The sequence below is a fragment of the Nymphaea colorata genome, chromosome 1, assembly GCF_008831285.2.
Source record: "Nymphaea colorata isolate Beijing-Zhang1983 chromosome 1, ASM883128v2, whole genome shotgun sequence".
NCBI lineage: Eukaryota > Viridiplantae > Streptophyta > Magnoliopsida > Nymphaeales > Nymphaeaceae > Nymphaea > Nymphaea colorata.
The window spans coordinates 31,586,880-31,608,708 of NC_045138.2; the positions used below are offsets into that span (position 1 = coordinate 31,586,880).

Genomic DNA, 21,829 nt, shown 5'->3' on the forward strand with positions numbered 1-21,829 from the left:
GGCGAAACAAAGGTAGGACCCATTTAGGCTTTGGCTCCACATCAATTTAAAAAAAAAATTGTATGTAAATTTTAAGAAATTTCATTAATTTTATATAAAATTTTTGAAAAATGATATTTTGACCCTAATCAAAATTTAAAAACTTTAAACCAACTTCATTAAAAATTTCTGACTTCTCTCCTGACAATATAAGCTCTGAATAATGAGCTCACGAGGTCTTTTCCCACCCTTGTTCTCAAAAGTTTTTAGCTGCCAAAAACAAAATATGATAAAATTTGCATTAGATGTATAATTTTTATGGCACAAGTGGGTTTTGCTACCCGCTATGTGATAAATTCTAGTTTCAAAAAAATTAGCGGCTCATTATTGACGAATGCGGATGGGAGAGTTGTGCGAAAAGAAATGGTCCTGCATGGCCTTACTTGGAAACTCTGATCCAGAAGACGACGTTCAACTCCCAATAATGGACGGGCATTGCACGAGAATTTTGTTAAATAAGATATAAATGCTATTTTTCTACTTTTAAAACTACATTTAATTTTTTTTCTTTTTAATTTTTGAAAAACTTCAATTTCCAATGAACAAGAGGGCCACGATCAAATAGCCAGAAGACTATACCCATTGGGATGAAAAGTTTCAACCAGAAACTGATATTAACACCATTGCTTTTCATCCTCTTGCCTTGCCCTTTGCATATACATGCTAATTGTACAATCTTTCTTAGTCGCATTTGTGTGTAAATTATATCGAATGATGTAATGATAGCAATTGTGTCACCCGACTGTCAATCAATAAACAAGGAAAGATGTGCATGTTATTAATATGTTTTAAGCAAATGACATAACAAATCAAGCATACTTATAAAAGGTCAGAAAACGCCTTAAAAAGCAGAGAGATGACGTTTTCCTTGTAAACATGTAATCCAGACTTCATCAATTTGAGCTGACACAATTTAAAAACCATTTCTTACTAGCATTGAACAAAACCATTAACGGGTTGAAACTTTTCCAGATTAAATTGAAGTTTTTCATAATTCGCATGTCATCTTTTTATGTGTCATGAAATTTGTCAATAAACTACTCCCCATCGCCAATCTATGGAGAGAGATGTTAAGAGGCATAATGTAGCTGATTAGATACATAAAAGACATGTATTCATAATATAGGTCTATGTAATCTAGCCAGGTTTTAAGAATACAAAGAACCTAAAGGCAAAGGGAAAATGAAGTTGGGGTCTTTTTGAGTGATGGGTTGTTAACCTCTCGGCATTGAGAAAGAATGCAGTGGACTTGAGGAAGTTCTGGATAATAATGGAGTTATAATTCTTGTGAAGATGACCAATCTGTCTTCTTCTCCATCTATGACAGTAGGCTCCCCATGTGGGCTAGAGTACATAGTCACAAATAACTTGAGCTTAAAAAATAGAAAAAATAGGATAAATTTTTAAAAAAATTAAAAAAATAAAATAAAATATGTGAGAAACTAGCAACACAAACTTCACAAGATAAGTAGATTTACAACAAATAAAAAATAAAAAACCTTTAGTATTTAAAAAACCAAAAACAAAAGTAAAAAAACACGTTTTTTTTGTGTTTTTTTCGTTTTTAATGTTTTCTTTTCAAAAAACAACGGCCATTTAATTTATCGTGTTTTCTCATATTTTTTTAAAAAAACGTGTTTATGCATGAGCAGAGGAAGAGGTGAGCTCCAATTTTTCATCTTTTGCCATCACTCTTTCCGGTTCAACCATTCTCAAAGCAAGCCACGTAGCCCCAGCAAAAGGTATGCCATAAATGCTCCAGACAGCGATCTTCTATTATCAAAACCAAAGGCGCAGATCATTTGATGGCCTCGAGGAACAGAGGGATGAACATTTTACAACATAACCGCAATGAGATTTTTCAAAGAATTAAACAGCATAAACCTTACTGAACTGTACTACACTATACTTTAGTTTGACAGTCACATTAATTACATTCACAGAAGCACAACGCTGCAGATTCTTGGTCACCAGAGCAAGAAAGCACAGAGAGCAACTCCACCAATATTACCAAATAAGATCACGGGTTCTTATACAAGCAAGTACTTCAAACTGCAACACAGGCAACCGGCAACAATGGAGAAGAAGCAGTTCAGTTCCACTTTTCATGGATCTAGATCACATGTCCCCAAGAGCTTTGCAAGGGCGTCGATGAGCAACTTTGGGGCAGTGAGCTGGGGCATGTGACCCGCCGCAGGAATGGCCACAACCGAGCTCTCCCCACCAAGGTTTTCATGGATGTATCGAGCAACGGAGACGGGAACGACGATGTCGTTTTGGGTGTGGACGATTGTCGCTGGTACTGATACTTTGTGCAGCGCGTCCCTGTGATCGCCTAGATATAATGACCTCGCCAGTGTGATGGCGATCTCTGGAGTCATGCTCAACAGTCTGTCCTGGAACTCTTTGCATAGATTTGGGTCCTCAGTTCCTAAGGCAGCTGGAGCAAAACCCTGAGTCCATGATTGGAAATCCTTCTCCATATTCTCCAACATTGCTTCAATGTCAGACACCTCGAACCCTCCTTCATAATCGGTTGAGTTTAAATACCTGATATAGAGACAGGGAGAGAGAGAGCAGCCAGATTATTTTCTCAAAAGGAATCACAGTAGGTAATGCAAAATCTACAGTTCCAACTTTACATGAAACGCATGGCATGTTCACAAGAAATATCATCAGGAGACAACAAAGCAATTAAGATTTGCAGGTGACATGAAGAACATAAACAGACATCTGCAGGAAATGTCGAGAATAATGAGCTGGATCGATGATGGCGGACACAAATGTTTTTCTTTTTATGTCTTTCTGTAATCGTTTTTACTTGATCTCAGATTTTAGTTGTCTTATCGGTCAGATCATTAATTTTTCAGTGAACCATTTGTTCAATACCTGATGGGTGACTGATCATGGATTATCCTGATAGACAGACGAAGTCTATTGTTTATATGTCGTTCAAGATCCAACGGTCGGTTTCGCCAACTTGAATAAATTGTTAATTTTAAGTGAGCAGGAGATTCACAATCCACTCTATAAAGAGACCTATTTTATGTCGGATGGATTTACCTGCAGTAGGGCCACTGCAAAGTACTGGTGATTCTGCTGATTCTCACCTTCAGTTTATGACCTAACATATAAAAGAAGAACCTTACCATGATATAAATTAGATACGTATGATTTAATTTGCAAAGACCCATATCCTGAAACCTATCCTTACATTTGAAAACCATAAAAAAATATTAGTTATAGAAAGAGTTTAAAAAATGAGAGGTTGCACTCCTGAATCCTATTGGTTTGCCATTAATGGCGGATATACATGAGAGTTGGTGTGGGACATTGTCTGCACCAGCCCATGAAAAATTTTACTATATCAATAATAATGAGTAGGTTTGTGACTCAAGTGTCTTTCAAACAAAAAACCGTAACTCCACCACCGGTTCGACTGGAATCAGCGGGACTTTTCATTTGATGACAATATTGATGGAATGTATATAAAACAAAAAAATCTCTTTGGAAAAGCTTTCACTTTTTTATTGTGCTCGTTTGCCGAGAAAATTTTCCATGTTAAACCTTTTTCTGTTAACTTTTTCTTGCTGAGATTGCAGAAATTCTTATTTGAAAGATTTTTACAGGAAAAGTTAATTGAAAGGCGTTCAGACTTTAAGTTTTCCCATCCTACTTTTCTCGTCACTTTCCTACTTAACCAAAGAACCGTTTCCAGTGGAAGAAGAGCAAGGCTTAGAACTCCAGTTGCAATACTGGATTCACAAGGGAAAACAAAAAGAGAGAATAAAAAGGGGGGTTAATTGATGGGAAGTTAGGACCAGGCTTGTACAGGAAAAATGGAAATCAACCAGTAGAACCAAGAAATGAGCAACAGAAACATAAACTAGAAAAATTCCAATTCAGAGAATAAATTAAGATAAAAAAAATTGAATCAGATGATCATGACACTGATGGCACTCTGATGTATAAAGAAATAAATAAGAATCCAACCGTGGTTGCCCATAACAGCCAGTAGGAGCATAACCCCCGGATTTTCAAAGACTGAGAACTACCCAAAAGAACTTGGTGACTGCTTGAAGAAGAAGAAGAGAAACGAACCTAGGAGAAGCACAGAGAAGGATCAGATGGTGAAAGAACTCTGGCCTTTTGATGGAAGCCAAGCAACCAACCATGGCGGACATGGAGTGGCCGAGGAAGAAGGAGCTCTTGAGATCGAACTCATCCATGAGAGAGATGAGGTCATCTGCATAGTCCTCAAGGGTGGATGCTGCAGAGAAGACCAAGTCGTAGGTCACCACCGTGTAGTGATTTTCGAGCAGTGAGGGGAGGATGTGGCGCCAACAGGATTGGTCCAAACCGAAGCCATGCGATATGATAATCGTTTTCTTATTCTCCCTGCAGGAGCTCATAAACTTCACATTGGCTAGTGAAGCATAGCCTGGAGCTCGCTTCCCCATCTTCAAAAGAAGAAATTAAGAAGAAGAAAAAAAAAATGGAGGAAGAGTGAGAGAGAGGGAATGGAAGCAGGCCTTTATAGCTGACTGAGATCAACAAAATTAATGTCACTGATGCTGCTAAGTGGTGGTTAAAGCTCGAATAACAGTTATATATATATATAAATATATATATATATATATATATATAAAAGAGAGTTTGTGGGAGAAATTAGTAGATTTCAGACCACTAGATTGTTTTCTTTAGATCTGGGAAGAAACGATCCATAGACCTACAAAAGAACCAAACCATAGAGTAGTTAGCACAGGCGCCACAGGAAGGTATGTTTTGATATTCTGGCAGCACATCCCATACCAGAGAACTCTCCCCTCAACACGGACTTGCCAGAGGAAGAAATTCTACCAGCTCAATCAGCCTTTGAAGCCGAGCCCCAATATTTGAGGTTTTGAAAGGTCAAGACTCATTTGTATGTCATTAGTACTCACAAACAGGTCAGGACTCATTGCAATTCAATGCCATTAGTACTCACTTAACAAACAAATGCCATTGAAAGTTTTCTCCGCAATTCAACCACACTTATATGATTTCAAAAAACATATATTAAGTCCATCATTTTTTTGATTTGAACAATGTTTTCATAGTAATTGAAAAATCAACCGCTTTTGTAACGTCAAAATTTTACTAGAAGAAAAATCAATATTTTTTATCAAAACAACTTGAATTAAGACTTTTAGTTTTATGTTAAATTAGTGTTTATAGACAGTTCATATTTTGTATAAATTACATTTTAATAAAAATTTAAGTGGTCTAGGATATACCAAGATACTCCGTCCTTTTACGCATGCAGTTTAATGCAATGCATTGGCCTGTGTATGTGAAAGGCCCAACCATCTCAATGGCAACAAAAATCTGCATCCTTATGATCAGAACAGTCTAATCCACCATGATGGATGATTAAGAGAAAAACAAAGAAAAAAAAATGAAAAACATTTTTGTCATCTATTATTTGTTTTTATTTTTTTCTTTATGTTTTTCTCTCAACCATATGAATAACTCTAGATAGTCAGAGCTATATATATATATATAGACACACACGCACCGATAATCGCCGGTTCTAATTTTATGGGCATCAATGTCATGCACACATTAAATAAGTCCTTAAGCCCAAACTAAGGTACTTACCACAAAATCTCCCAACCCTACACCAAAGGATAAAGATACAAAAATGAGAATGGGTCAGATTTCAATGACACACCTTTTATCATATAGATGTTCACATATTCAGCTTCAAATATAAACAAAAAATGAATCATACCATAGCAATTCCAATTCATCATACACTGTTGCCAATATAACAACTTATATAAGAAATGCTGACATGGATAAAAAAGAAACGGCTCGAATACCATCTACTAATATTACCGAAAACATTGTTAAATACTTATACTAGAGGATTTTATAAAAGAAATGTTAGGAAGCATTGGGAGTATTTATTACCATACCTAGGATCAACCAAAATTGAGTAGACGGCTAGGAACACCAAGGTACACAAAAGATTAGTAATGGAGATATTGTAGCTTATCAAATCTGACTCTTAAACATACAATAAAATCTGAACGGTATTACAGCATGTTCAAAGTGTGTGGATATTGAATGAAGAATATTTATGTAAAACTAAATCTAAATCTGAACGCAATATGAGTATATATCTATTTAAATCTGAACTCAAATCCAATTAGATGTCATTTCTTAAATCCAATTAAACTTCATAAGTTTTCATAATCAAATGTTAATTTTTTTTCTCTCTATATATATCTGACATTGATGTCCATAAAAATAGAACCGGCGATTAATCTACCATGACCCTTCAGAGGATGTTAGGTATTCTGCCTCATGAAACATCCACTCACGGGCATTAATCTACCATGCAATAAGGGATGGAAACTCCAAAATATCCCCTTTGCAACTTTGCCCAAGAACAAGTATCACGAACATGAGCCCTTCTGCTCCATATCCATATCGCACACCTTGCTCTTCAAAATAGAAAGCAAAAGCACCTTGTTTTTTATGCTTCCAAGGGAACAAACCAAACGTTGTGTTGAAGAACATAATGTTTGAAACACAAATTCTTAAAACATCATGTTCTTATTATAAGAAATGTGGCGCAGTTATAACTTAATGCTATTGTTAGATCCAGCAGTCAAGTACTAGACATAAACATACCATGTTTCTCGCAATAAGAACATAGTATTATCAAAATATGTGGTAAGAATATTTGTTCCATGAACAATTTATCATTATTAGACACCTTTCAAGAAATTTATCCCACCAAATGTGTTTGGTCTTTTAAAAGAATGACCGATGCTTCTTCGTGGGAGTTGGCACAATTGGTATGTAGTCAATTTCTGGTTTGAATCTTTCGGGTGTCGACTTATGTGTTCTTCAAGTAAAAGAGTCGTATGGATAGCATTTCACACCGAGAGTAGGCTTTGTACTTTACAGGAACAATAGATTAGATTGAAGCTTTGACTCATAAAATGAAATACTCTTCTTCCTTATCAAAAAACCAAATAATCAATACCATTTTCTTGAATTACTAACAACACAATAATGCACCAAAAACTCGCCCACCCACTGAAGTGTGGTTTTTCCTTTCTTTTTTTTGAGGTGGAAACTAGTTTTTATGAGGTGAGGAAACGGCTGTTGATTCCTCGCTGGATCCAATATTAAATATTTCCTCAGTCAAGTTGTGATGGCCGCCGCATTCAAGTGAATGAGGAATTTTTAAATTATTTTTAACTTAAAAAATGAAATATATTTTTACTATTAATAAAGATTTTCCGAAAAGGAGATGATAAATATCATGAGGCCGATTCGGTCCCCATTCAACCGGCCAACACCTGTAAACCTATCTTATTGGTCGCTGCGTCATGCAGATGAGAGGCAGAGAGCAGCAGCCATATTGGTAACATTAACTCGAGGTGTCCTTTTCTTAAAATGAAAAAGGAAGAGACGCCTTTTAGACTAGTTGTGTGGCTCTTGTGACTCCTTTTAAATGTCAATTCATTTTACCTCTTTTTCATAAATTCAAAAAGTTTTTCTGACAAAGACAGCAAAAAGTGATGGTGACATTAAAAAAAAGCAGAGTTACAGAATTTAAATTTTTTAAAAGATACTAATATATAAACTTTATATAAGTAAAATATGATATCAAAATAAGTATTTTTTATGAGTATGTGACAGACAACTGCCCACATAGTGCCCGCACCTGCCTCTACTCCGACGCCAAAAGTTCAAATCCATTTGGAAAATCAATTCCTCTTGTCCCTCCGCCACTTCCATGCTTAATTTAAAAGCATAATCACTCTGTCTTTTTTTTTTTTTTAACTTGGAACTCTATTTGAACGAAAAGTAACTCACTCTCCCTGTATATATATATTCAGGCCGCTAATCAATGTGGTGCTATTCTCTCTTATATCAAATTTCATATGCCATAAGAAAGAGTGAGTGGCCTTATTAAGAAAGAGATGTCAATCAATGAGATAGTCATAATGCTTTCAAAAGTTACTGTATATCGTTACAAGTTCATAGTAATTTCTTCGACTAAAAAGAGAATACAAACATGAATACGCAAATCTGTAAAATTTCAATTTCTCCTCTAAAAGAAAAGCCTGATCCGATGAAGCAGGGTTAAGTTTTTACTATGTGGTCTATCTTTCTGTCTCTCTAAGATTGTGAGCTAGTAGGTATAAAATTCAGTAATATGTGGCTTACATCTTAGTTCAAGTCTACCTTTAGTCTCATTTACCTACGTCCCATTGATGAACTGTGACCACACCCCAGTCTGATATCCAACCATTCATTCGCACATAATATCTAGGGATGTAAGTGCCATTTACATTACCGAATTTTATATCTACTAGCTTACAATCTCAGAGAGACAGAAAGAGAGACCACATGGTAAAAATTTGACTCTGCTTCATCGATCGATCAGGCTTTTCTTTTAGAGGAGAAATAGAAATTTACAGATTTGCGAATTCATGTTTGTATTCTCTTTTTTAGTTGAAGAAATCACCGTGTACTTGTAACGATATACAGTAACTTTTGGAAGTATTTTGACTATCTCATTGGTTGACATATCTCTTTCTTAATGAGGCCACTCACTCTTTCTTATGGCATATGAAATTTGATACAAGAGAGAATAGCACCACATTCATTAGCGGCCTGAATATATATACACACAGGGAGAGTGAGTTACTTTTCTTTCAAATAGAGTTCCAAGGGGGAAAAAAACCATAGTGATTATGCTTTTAAACTGTGAATTGGAGCATGGAAGTGGCGGAGGGACGAGATGAATTGATTTAGTATACAAGCAGTGGTTGGAGCGGTCAGGATTTATGATGAATTAAACAAAGCTGGCTGTTTTCTTCAAATGTAGAGCCAGAAAATTTTAGTTAAAAAGCACTACTTACAAAAATTAAAATTTTTAAGGGCACATCAACTGATACGTAAAGAAGAAAAATTACCCTAACGTGTTAATATGAAAATAAATAGTTTTTATTGGTTTTCCCCACACAGTGCCCACTCCAGAATCTCCCCCTGGTTTCCTTATTAGGTCCAATTAAATGGTTCCAGATTCCAAAACTTATACATCTTCATACATGAGGAGCAATATAGTTCTTTGTTATGTCGAACGAGCATTGGGATGATAGCTTTGTTTCATCATCGCTTATCATCCAGCTTTGATGATAATGATATTTATTTTTATTTTAAGATGCCGATTCACTTTATCTGAAGTGCTCTCGGTCAGATCAAAATGGTGAGGAGTTACCCATGCATTTACATGTATATCTATTTTCCCTATGAAACACATGAGAAGAACAAGATAGCATTTCTTAGTAATATAATGGCGTATGTTGTGCTACTGTGACAATTCGACCCAGTCGACGATCATTTAATTAATGAACTCCCTCTATAAGTCTTTGAAGATCCCTCATAATCTTCGATAATAGACTAAATTTTTGGGGTGTTAATTTCCACCCCCTTAAGGCACACGCGTCCGTGCGTGTGGGACCCCAGGTTTGAGTGTTGAAACTGTCTTCTTATACCACTGTGACAACCCAAGACTCGAGCCCATAGTTCGACGGATCCCAACTCGCCCCCTAGTAATTTCAGTTTCAGCCTCAAAAAGGCTAGGAACCAGGACGATCATCTTATTAATGACCTCCCTTTATAAGTCCTTGAAGATCCATCACAATCTTCGATACGAGACTAAATTTCTGAGGCTACCATCTCTAAGGGGGTTAGTGTAACAAACATGCTGGGGGCTGGTAGGTGGTTCATCTCTGAGCTGTAAATGATACACCATCAATGCACAAGTTGAAGCACAATGGGGGTGGCATCCCAAGGCACGAAAATGAGCTCTATACCCTACAGGAAATGATAGTTTGGTGGGATTTTGGCCTTCAGCTGGGCAGTAGGTCTCCCCCACTCACCCAGGACATATGCTATGCTGTTGCTGGAAACATTGAAGTTTAGCTAAGGGTATTTTGGGTATTTTACTGAATACCAGCCAATGCTTATTGAATATTGGAAAGGTTTTTTTTGAGGCTAATAACAATAGAAAAGGACAAGAGAGACATGTTCAATCAAATCTCCTGTGACAATCTCTTCTTCTTAATCATCTTGGCATGTTTCAACAAATGGTTCCAAAATACACCTTTTCTTTCTCCCATTCAAGAGGGGACCAACTACCTCAGGGCATTAAAAGAGAGAGTGTGACAGCACCAACCAACTGCATGTGTGGTTAGTAAATGAAGCCACCTTTGTCAAATTTAAATGCACACCTAACCATTGAACTTGGACATGCATTTCTAACTTACTCCTTTTCTCTTGTTTCTGTCACTATAGACTCATCAATCTTGTAAGAAATCACAAATCACCCCATTGGAATCGAATCGGCAACAAATGGATCCGATTCACCGGCCGATATTACGGGGGTGTTGAATCTCATGCACTCTTTGTTCATTATTCTTATATTTCTATATACTTTTAATAAGTAAATATTTTTTAAAAGATGGAATATGGTAATGTCTTCTACTGGTTCCTAACAGACTCGGCTGAATCGGCGGCCCGCATGACTGTTTTGATTCGGTTTTGGGTTTTTATGACATCGGTCTGAATAATAACTAGGGTTGCACATTGGCCGCCAATCTGGAACCAAATAAATTCATTAGAGGCTGGGTTTGACACGGATCTTGTACTGTACAAAATGAGAAGATCATCAAGTTAGGTCAGCATGTTGCTGACCTAGCTGTTTTTAACATAATTTGCACCACAAGGAACTCCGGAGTCCGATAAAATTTTAGATCTTAGATCGACCTTCAAGTTGATTTGTAAAACTTGGAGACTAGGACTTAAAGCTTGCACAAAAGAGTGGCACCTGTAGGTCTGAACCACCGGGGCCGCCCGCTTCCATTATTAATGCTTTAAAGAAGGTCCTTTCTAGGAAGTAGACTCTATTATAAAATCGAGAAGTGATCAGCATCTTTGACTATACATTATAAAGGATTAGTTCTTATAAGATGCTGAAACTTTTGCTTTTGATAGTTTAGTTAAGCTCGTTCCTTGCATGCAAGTCTATGGTTAATATATATATATATATATATATATATATATATGTGTTGTAGCTATTATTACATAAAGGACCATAGTGAGGACATATATTAATGGAGACATATTAAAGTTCGGAAATCCCTAGAGTGCAGCTGTAGCCCCGAGGGACATAGTGTAGCTGGTCGGATTAACAGACCAGTGAAAGTTTAGTCGTCCAGTTCAATTTTGGTGGGCGATACTCTCATGTAAGCTTAGTTGACGGGTGTCCTGCTCCCCACCTAAGTCCTGAAGCAGCGTTGGCCCTCATGGGCTGGAAAAAAGGGAAAGGAGTTTCGACCTCTTCAAGGTATCTTCCCTAACTGCAGCCATATATGGTTATTATTATACAAAGCCGTGGCTAAGCTTCTATCAAATCTAATAAAAGATAACCAGCCAACCAAAGCTACCCTCATGCCATATTTAGGCACGTTGAATTACATTTCAGGATCTTCTGCTGTTCCTGTCACAAGTCTCAAGTCGACTTAAAGATGTTTCCTTATTAACAAAATCCTAAAAACATGTCTGCATATAATTGAGATCTACGATTTCCCTGTGTTTACCTGTTGCTTCTACTGGGGTTTTGCTGAGAACCATGGAGAATTCTTCACTCCAAGTGGGTCTGAAGCACCTGTATTTACATCAGCAAGGGAAAATCTAAGTCTTCATAAATCATCTTTCTGATATAGTAATTAGACTTTTCTACGCACCTGCAATTCGGTTTCAGATAAAAAGGAATAAAAAGAAATCACCTGCAATGGTCTAATTAATTGGACTTTTTCATATTGTTGCATGGCCACTAAGGCTTTTCCCGAAAAACTGCAAAAAAGTGATTTACTGAATCGAATCTAGATATTTATGCATTTGACAGAAAAAGTAGGTCATCGTTAATGCACCTGTGCCACAAGGGCCCAAATAAGAAGGAAAGGATATTGAAACTCTAGCTATAAATGAATGGCTGGTCTTAAACTGCCGCTGGTTTTCTGTTCATTTCACACTCATTTGACTGAAAACAATAGCTGTTCGTCCCACAAATAGTTGAAGCCCCACATCCCACTTTTCCTACTAAATGAGCTGTCTATCTTGTGTCTGCAACTTGAAGGTTCTTGTTCATTGTGTCAATGAGAGCATAATCTTAGCGTTGAAATCAGGTCTTTGGATAGATAAATTACTGTATTCATATATGGTAGCAGGTTTTAAAGAGCTCACACAAATTTAAATTTAGCTGGTAAATTTTTATAAGCTTTTTGGGTGAGTGAGAGATTTAAAGCCCTTCCATTCCTTTTACCTGTGGAGTCTTCGAGCTATGGTCGCATCAGCAATGGCAGCCACCATGCACCTTCAATTTTCAATATTTTAGCGCAAATTGGTATCCAATTGGGTGAACTTATTGTCAACTGTCGGCCATGGCTGCTTTTTGTATTTATTGCTGGAAAAGGTGCAGTTTGGACTCGTGCTAGTTGACAGCTTCTTCCTCTTCACCGATATCATGACACAGCGCCTCTGCTTTCGCTTTCATTCTTTTCCTTCTTTCTTTGGTTAATTCATTGTGTGAATTCTGTGGTCGCCTGTTCGCGGAAAAACCCTTCACAGAAATGAAAATGTCATGGCCTACGTATTGCATGTGAAGGTCCGTTTCCTCTGGAAAATCGTCGCCATGAGCTCCGTCTCAATGAATTTGACAAAACAAACATGATGAGATCGCCTCGGCCACTTACCAGTTACCACACTCCAAGTATTTTTTAGAGAAATTTACAAAATTACATATTAGCACCTCAACCTTCGCTTTATTTACAAAGAGCTGCCTTCAACATTCATAAAATTTAGTGTACACAGGGTTTAATCTCCCTTGTTGGTTGTTTGGAAAGACGGAACTTGAAAGAAAATAAAATGGGGGTTTTCTTTTTGTTCAGGATGTTACATTGTCCACAGTGGATGTGGTTTCATAGAAATCGCACCGCTGATTCAATTTTCATGAGTGCTACTTGCCAAGATTGTAAACGATCGCGATACTTTAGTTGATGAGTATAGTGCTACTTGCCTAGATTGTAAACTATCACGATACTTTAGTTGATGAGTGCACCGTACCTTGAGGTTCATGTTCAACCCGAAACCTCTTGCTTACCTAAAACTATTTCATGTGGGGTAAAGTAGAGGTGGCATTTGTAAATACTCAAACAAAAGACCGTTTTTAGTCATTGTAAGTCTATGCTCATCAATTATTTATTCATCGATCACCCCAGGAACGTAAATGGCAGCGTTTTCTAGGATATGAATAGCAAGAGCAATTAAAAAAACAAATCGTAAGTCGCGTAGCCAATCTTCATGAAGTCGAACTGTATACGTTAACTGTTACTTAGGCCTTGTAAAGTTCTTCTTACGAATCATCACTGAGCCTGCCGTTAAGTCTTTGTTTCCTGACTAAGTTACTTCCAGACCTTAGCTTGAGCTAGCTTACCAATTTCCTAGAGTTTTACATGATCGAGTTGCGTGCCACTTCGGTATAGGCATAAGCATGCACTAAACATTAAAAGACTGGGGGTTGAAGTATTTTTGTATTTTTTTATAAAATAATATACATTTTAGACTTTTCAATATTTTTACCATCTTCCTTTACCCTTTTAAAAAGTTTCTTTTTTTTTTTTTTTTTTTTAACCTTGGTCATTGTACACTCCATTGTACAATTTTTAGTGCAGAGGGATGTGCCCACAGCATGGGACCAAAGTTATTTGGGCTATGTTCAAACCTGTCCAATGGTGACATATAAATATGTCGTTGGTCTTTAATTTTTTACATATGAATTCCTTATAGGGCTTGTTTGCATGGAGGAAAAGAAAAAAAAAAAAAAGGGGAAAGGATAGTCAATCATGAGTTTGGTTGGTTAATTGAAAATAATAAGAATGAAAAAAAAAATTGCAAAATGAAACGAAAATAATAACTCAAGGTAAATCCAATAACTCCTTTAAAATTGCAGAGATTGAAATAAAATGAAAAAGGGTTGCTCATTTCTTTTTCTTTTCTTTTTATCCAAGCTTTATAATCATTTTTTTCTTCTCCTCTCGTTTCCTTCTCATTTTTCTTTCCTTTCTTTTTTTTCCTTTTCATTTCATCCTTTCCTTTAAATTCAATGTATACAATAATAGTGTTCATTGTCCACCACTGCTGCTGCCTCCACTGCGCGTATCTCGGTAACCATGAAAATTTTGTCAGCCTGCCTCCACCTAACGTCATCTACAGTATGACTGTAACTGCTTTCTGCTTATATAAGTCCCATTCCATTAGCCCACTTTCTTCCACAAGACACCTTTAGAAATTCCCATCTATCCCTCCACATATATTTGCTCTTCTTCCTCTTTTCTTCTTCCTCCCTTTTTCTTGTAAAGATGGTGAGGCAGGGGGCTTCAGGCGATGCCTTGTTATCTGACGTGACAATAATGGGTAGCGCAGGCAGCAAGAAGACGATCATTCTCTCCCATGGTTATGGAGGAGAACAGTCTGTCTGGCGCCACCTTGTTCCCTGGCTGCTTGTTCATGGTCACAGGGTGGTGACCTTCGACTTGGTCTTCTCTGCTGCGTCCTCCTTTGAGGACTATGCAGACGGCCTGATCTCTCTTATGGACGAACTTGATATAAAGAGCTCCTTCTTTCTCGGCCACTCCATGTCGGCCATGATTGGTTGCAAGGCCGCCGTCAAGAGGCCGGAGCTCTTCCGCCATCTGATCTTCCTCTGTGGTTCTCCCAGGTGAGCTTGGTTTCTGTTCTAGTATTCTTCTTTCAAGCGCATAAGAACAAGTGGCATCAGCACCAGCATAATCATCTTTTGCTTAGGCTCTGGTATTGTCCTTCCTTTTTTAATGGCTCTGTTATCCTTCTTACATGTTCCTTTCGAGTGGTTTCCCTTTTTTTTTTTTTACCCAATTTAGTTACAACAAATCTTTAGCACAGTGGGTCAGCTTCTCAATTTTCTTTCGTTTAACATTTGCCTTGTTATACATGTAAGTACCCCATTAAGTATGAAAACCTGTAAATCAGTGCCCCTCCAAAAATTTTTTGTGGTTCTGTCACTGTTTTAGCGAAAAGAAACTGCTTCAGTGAAAAGAAGAAATCTTTTTGCTTTTAATTTCTCAACTTTCTTTCTCCTGGGAACAAGTTGACTCCATGTTTCTCTTTCTCTCCCCAGTTTTACTATTGACGCTCTCTGTTCATCCATTCTTCTCTCTATCTCTTTCTCAGGTATTTAAATGCTACCAATTATGAAGGAGGATTTGAGCTGTCCGCAATTGAAGAGATGTTGGCCAACATGGAGAAAGATTTCTATTCATGGACTCTGGCTTTTGCTCCCGCTGCCTTAGGAACCCAAGACCCAAAACTCTGCAAAGAATTTCAGAGCAGTTTGTTGAGGATGAATCCTGAAGAAGCCATTCCTTTGCTAAGAACTATATTTCTAACTGATAACAGGGAAGTTCTGCAGAAGGTGTTGGTTCCTTCCACGATCATACAGACCCAAAAGGACATGGTGGTTCCTCTCCCTGTTGCCCAGTATCTCCATGAAAAGCTTGGTGGGGAGAGTTCAGTTGTGATCATCCCGGTCGATGGACACACGCCCCAACTCACAGCCCCAAAGTTGCTCATTAATGCTCTTGAGAAGGCATTAGAATATGAAAGTCCTTGTTCAGTTTAAGTAGTTAATTTAAAGTGTATAAGTAATCATTAAACTATATTTTGTATGGTCCTGTGTAGATGCTGCTCCCTTTAGCTGTTAGTGTCGACGATTTCACTTGCTTAGCTTTTCAGGACATCAACCAAGATGTAGCCTTTTAATTCTTTTTTAATTTGTTCACATGCAGCAGAGAAATCAGTCTTTAGTGTTGCAAAGTTCAACTACTTTAAAAGATCATAAGCAAATAAGCTTAAGGCAAGTCACATAGGCAAGGGTGTGGTACAGTAGAAAAAAGTGTGCAAAATTCCGCGAAAAAAAAAGTAAATTTTGAACAAAATGCACATTATTTGGTTAGAAATTTAAAACAGAACAATACTTATAGTTAAAGATATAAAATTTACATCTTACAAGTTACAAACCATATGTCTATAACCTAAGCAAGAGGGCAGACCGGCAGATTTTGAAGAAATGACAGATTCTGAAGAAATGGCGGATTAAATAGAAAATAGACAGAGCCGCAGGAGGCAGCTGCTAAACAGAAACATTATCAACGCAGGGAGATAAATAAATGAACCCCAAAATCATCAAATACATGTAAAGCATAAATAAACAAAACTAGCAAAAATACAGTAGTGCAAAACCTAAATCATAAAAAAGGAAAAAAAATCAAACACTAGTACTAACAAAGGAAACACAAAAGAAAAGGGGAAACAACATAAGAAAAACAGGAATGAAAAAGGGAGAACCAACATATGGCAAACAAAAAAAAAAACAGTGCAAAAACCCCAAAAAACAGAGTCAATGAAAAACATTATAAAAAAAAAAAAACAAAAACAAACTTATGCCGCCGGTGACGCTGAAGACTGTCGCCGTTTGTCATCAGTCACCTCCGGCTGGCTAAGCTCCCCACTACTGCCATCTGCTTTTTGTGTTATCTTGAGGCTGAAGAAGACACCTTGAGATGCACCGATGGAGGGGCACTTGTTTAAACAAACTCAAATTTGATCGGGCACTTTTATATATATATATATATATATATAGATATATATATATATAATCTTATGGGGTTATAATATTAGAAACTCCAATAAAACTCAAACACAACTTCTTTTCTATGTGTTTGCCCTTTAGTTATTTTCAAGTTCCTAATGTCACAATGCCCGACAAAGACTCTTCCAGAGAATATTCCATGGATCTGTTTTCGCATCAAACCTGCCGGAGGAGCCCCCCATGAATACGATGGGTCTGTTTCATTAATTTGGGCTTATACATGGCTTTATGGGTGAGAACAAAAGATCCAGTTTCTAATTTTGAAGACAGAAGAGAGAAGTGCCACTGTCGTTTGATTCAGTACTTTGACTAAGTGTAGATCCGGAGGAAATTAAGGGATGATTAAAAGCATGAAATATTTGGGGAAGTCATTATTTTTTAAGGAATATTAGGCGCAAAAGGTTTACTATAAAACGTTAACTAATTGACGGCTGAACCAACATTTTTCATGTGAATATTATGCCACATTTAGGATGAATTTTGCCTTTTCTATGTGCTAAGTAGATGCACTGCTCTGTACCGGTCTAATAAAAGCTAATTCACTAGATTTGCCAGTTTATAAAGTATTCGCCATTAGTGAAGTGGGGCTGCTTACTTTCTAGATCTTCGACGACTGGCTGAGGGATGGGAGGTTCGCCTGGGCCATGGCCTCACCCCAGCGAATTGAAAAAATATATATATTACATTGAAAAAATTAAAAATTTTTAGTTGCGTCATGTATTGTTTAGATTCGGGTTCAGTTTGGCCCACACAGATCCAAAGGTTGGACTGTTTGGCCTCATGGCTCAACTCCTGCAGAGGATTGATATTTTTGCTTATTGATATTTTCCAGTTGTCCGTTGTCAAATGAATCAGATAGGAACCTAACATTGATGACATTTCTAAAGTGTTTTTTTTTTTTTTTTGCTGTTGATTGTGTTGATTGAAAGAAATAAGGGTTCCTGTAGATGATCAAGGCAAAAGGAAAAGAATTTAAATATGGAATATTCTTATTCCCACTAAGGCAAATAGAAGCCTTAAGGGGCGTTTGTCAACAACAATGTTAACAGAGTATTCATGAGTCTATCCTTATCTATCCTGATCTTTGAGACAGATTCATATTCATCATAAAATATTATGTTATTGTTTTTTCCTGATCTTTGAGACAAATTCATATTCATCATCAAATATTATGTTAGTGTTTTTTAAATAGATTAATTCATAGAACACAGTGTGTGTTCCTATTGTCATGCAAACCCCAATGATATGAATCTTTGGGTCCTTAATAATGAAAATGCCCCTCGCCAATAATAAAAAATAACAACCACAGATAAGGACAAAGAAAAAATATATATTTTGAGAATAATACAAAGAAGCATACAGAAAGACACAAATGCCCCTCACACGCCCACGTCGCCCCTCCAAGGGACTTAATGGTGACGGCGCTCTGACCCCAATAATAGTGTAAAATTCTAAAGCAAAAAGGTCTGCGTACTAATTCAAGAACCTTCACTCAAGTAAACATGGTCATGTTTTTGTACTGAACCAGACTCCACAGCACATAGCCATGTGCTTTGTCTTACTGCAGGTTGAGGATGAAATTAACTCAAACTAATTGTAGTGGCCTTAAGTATTGGTTGGTAGCTAAGAAAGACAAGCCTTGACTTCAATTCTAAGTCACACAGGTGCACCCGTGTCGACTCAGGTGTGGGTGCGGGTGCCGCTGACCGCACCGGTTTTCTCTTTTTTTTTTCATTTTTTTCCTTCTCCTATCTTTCTTCTTTTTTTCCTTTTTTGATCTCTTCTTTTCTATTTTATTCAATAAAACTTGAATTTTGTATGACATTAAGATTATCTTGATAAAAAAAATTAAGTATGGACAAATAAAATTGTTTATATATATACATATATATATAACACCCACGTACCTCATGTGACATAGCTTCATTTAATACGTTTTATATGGCGTTTGATGCCTTCTTAAACGAAACGGCAAGGAAAGGCACGGTTTGGAATCGTCTGCTAAAGGTTGGTGGGCAGTAGCTTTATATCTGTCATGGCAGACTTTTTGGACTAGCCATGGTTATGGGTCGGATTGAACCTATTAATGAAGGAGTCCAAACAGAACAATTCAGTGGATAGATAGATAGCACCACACGCCAGTCCATCCCAGACTTAATGCCAAAGATTGGGGAATTTAGTCAATTTTATTAATGATGTCCTAAACTCTAGATTATATCCATGTAGCATATCTTAAAAGTTTAGTGACATGTTTAAAATAGTGAGAGATCTTGAGGAACTCATAAAAAGATTGTTAAAGTGATTGGTTGTTTTGGTTCTTAGTATTTTTTTTTTGTTTAAATTGAAGCTACTAAGGGGCAGATTGGGATACATCGAAGTAACGGTCTAATCCCAATATAGAAATGAATTTGGTCGTTACAGTGGTATCAGAGTACAGTTCAACACTCGACATAGAGCCGCACACATATGGACATGTGTGTCTTAAAGGAAAGTTTATTATGACACCTTAAAAGTTTAATCTTATATCTAATATTGTAAGAGATTTTAAGAGACTTATAAAGAGAGTTGTTAAAGTGATTGATTATCTTGGTTTCTATCCTTTTTGGACTGAAACCGAAGCTGCTAGGTGGTGGTTGAGGATCCGTCGAACTAGGAACTTGAATTCAAAGCAAAAGTGGGTTGGGTCGTTACAGTGTATGTATCATGTATTGTGTATAAAAGCAATAATCTCTTTAAGGCATGTATCATTCATGTATTGTGTATAAAAGCAATAATCTCTTTAAGGTATTAGAACAGGACCAATTGCTAGATGTTCTATCAGATATAGAATTTTACCCCTTGGTGCATTGTTTCATTTCAAGGTTGCACCAAACACTAGACAATGATTGATTTCAGAACTTTTCAACTGTTAAACTTCAAAGGTACTCACTTATAATATTCTAACTGTAGGCAACTAACAAACAGCCAAAGATCAAGATTCCTTTCATAAATTTGGTATGTTTTAAGAACATTATGTTCCTGATGTAAGAAACATGATGCGATTATGCATGGTATTCGATCGCTATATTTAGAAATAATATTCATAATCACACATGCAATTTCTTGAAATTATTTAAACCATGCAATCCAAGAATGGAGTGTAATTCGCGTCAGATGCCATGCACCAATGGGTCCTAAGAGTTGTGGCAGTAGTTCACTCTAGTGTTATAGACAAAAGAAGCAGATATAAAAACAAAAAAAAAATTGTACATATAAAGTTTAAAAGTTTTAGTTTAACCTATATAAAAATTTTGAAAAATTATATTTTAGCCCTTGTTAAAATTTGAAACTATAATTTTACATATTTGATGAAGCTTTTCCCTTGGGAACAGCTGTGTGAAAATTTTGAGACTCTAGTTCGATCTATACGATAAAAAATTCCAAACTCCACCCTTAATTGGAAGGGTTGTAACCTCTCGTTTTTATGGTTGGACAAGTCATGGCAGTAGTTGCATGCCATTTACTTGAAGAAGGCGCACATCACTGCCAACGATCAAATCAGGCCGCCTGTAAGTCCACTTGTTTATTTTACCAACCAAAACCTCAATATCTTTATCCCCGAGAGGGTTGATGTAATGGATGGGGCGGGGCTGGTAGGCGGCCACATTCCATTTTGAACTTCACTAGTATGAGCTTTGTAAGCTGTAAAAATGGATCTGTGGCACAGATATGCAAGTTAAAGTATGCAAGTTAAGGTATAGTGGGGGTGTCACCTTGAAGCACTGAAAACACCTTTAAACCATAAAGGAATGATGCAAAGTGGAAGGCTTGGATCTTCACTCGAGCAGTATCTCATCCCGGTCTTCACGCTTTGCCATCCCTCTGTCGTATTCTGCCTACTTTTTATTGACCACCAATTTCTTTTCTTTTCTTTTCCTTAATTTTTTTTATTTTATAAATGCCGTTACTATTTGTGTTGCCAATAAATAATTACATACATGTGTTATCTGGCACATATGAACAACATAGATATATTCTTCGGCCGCATCACTTTTTTCTTGTCCTTGTGGAAAGATAAAGAAAATGCCAAGCAGACCAGTTCAGTCAATGATCAATTGCAGAAAATCCATTAATTTTAGACAAAGTTTCTTTCAATTGAACGCTGGAAGACCTTTAACTTCAAGTCAACTTAAAGCATTCCTTTATAAAAGCAAACACAAAATTGTTGAGAAAATTAACAGGAATTTATAGCAGCAAACTGAAAGGGTCAGCACTTATATGCAGTCTAAGGAGAGCTTTGCTGAATTGCCGCCAGTAAGCCTGTGTATCGGGCTCGAGTACCAGGTACCCGGCTTGATCGGGCCTGGGCTCGGGGCTTCAGGCATCAGGCCGAGCCTGGGCTCGGGTTTCGGGCATCGGGCCAGCCAGATGCCCAGCCTAGCTGCCAGGCAGGGGCAGAGGGAGGTATGGTTTACTTGTAGACATTTTCGCATACAAAGCAAAAAAAAAAAAAACTTTATATTTTCATATTGATATTTTTTGACCAAATTTTCTCATTTACATATCGATGTTCTTTAAAAATTAAAAAATTTACGTGGTCATTAGTTCAAACCTCATCATCTCATCTTTCAAAAATTATAAAAACAGAGGTTATGGTTGAGAGGAGGGATGTGAACGGTTCATATTCGGATCGAAACCAGCTTATGCTTAATTCGGGACTTCATGAATATTTTTAAAGCCAAAATATGTTTGCATGTAATAGATCAGCTGGTTCATTATTATAAGGTCCCAGTTTGATAGGGGCGGCGAGAGTCAAATTCAATTTCAATTATGAAGGTACATACTGATTTTGAATCCAATTAATATTAAGATCTGAATTTCTGTAATCAGATACAGAATCATGAGATGGGCTAATCAAATACATCACATCCATTAACATCCCTAACCTTGAAGCTTAATTTGCACCTATTAAGAAGATTATATGTAAGAGAG

General features: G+C 36.9%; 2 protein-coding genes across 2 annotated transcripts; one reads left to right on the plus strand and one right to left on the minus strand.

The window, feature by feature from the left end:
- Window positions 1-1,868: 1,868 nt before the first annotated feature.
- LOC116245811 (strigolactone esterase D14-like) lies at window positions 1,869-4,593 on the minus strand. Its single transcript, XM_031617379.2, has 2 exons — window positions 4,141-4,593; window positions 1,869-2,589 (listed from the first exon to the last, which is right to left on the minus strand). The coding sequence occupies exons 1-2, from the start codon at window positions 4,497-4,499 to the stop codon at window positions 2,145-2,147; spliced, it is 804 nt and encodes a 267-aa protein (XP_031473239.1). The 5' UTR covers window positions 4,500-4,593; the 3' UTR covers window positions 1,869-2,144.
- Window positions 4,594-14,322: 9,729 nt separating this feature from the next.
- Window positions 14,323-15,875, plus strand: LOC116264115 (probable esterase KAI2). Its single transcript, XM_031644121.2, has 2 exons — window positions 14,323-14,890; window positions 15,382-15,875. The coding sequence occupies exons 1-2, from the start codon at window positions 14,532-14,534 to the stop codon at window positions 15,827-15,829; spliced, it is 807 nt and encodes a 268-aa protein (XP_031499981.1). The 5' UTR covers window positions 14,323-14,531; the 3' UTR covers window positions 15,830-15,875.
- Window positions 15,876-21,829: the final 5,954 nt, after the last annotated feature.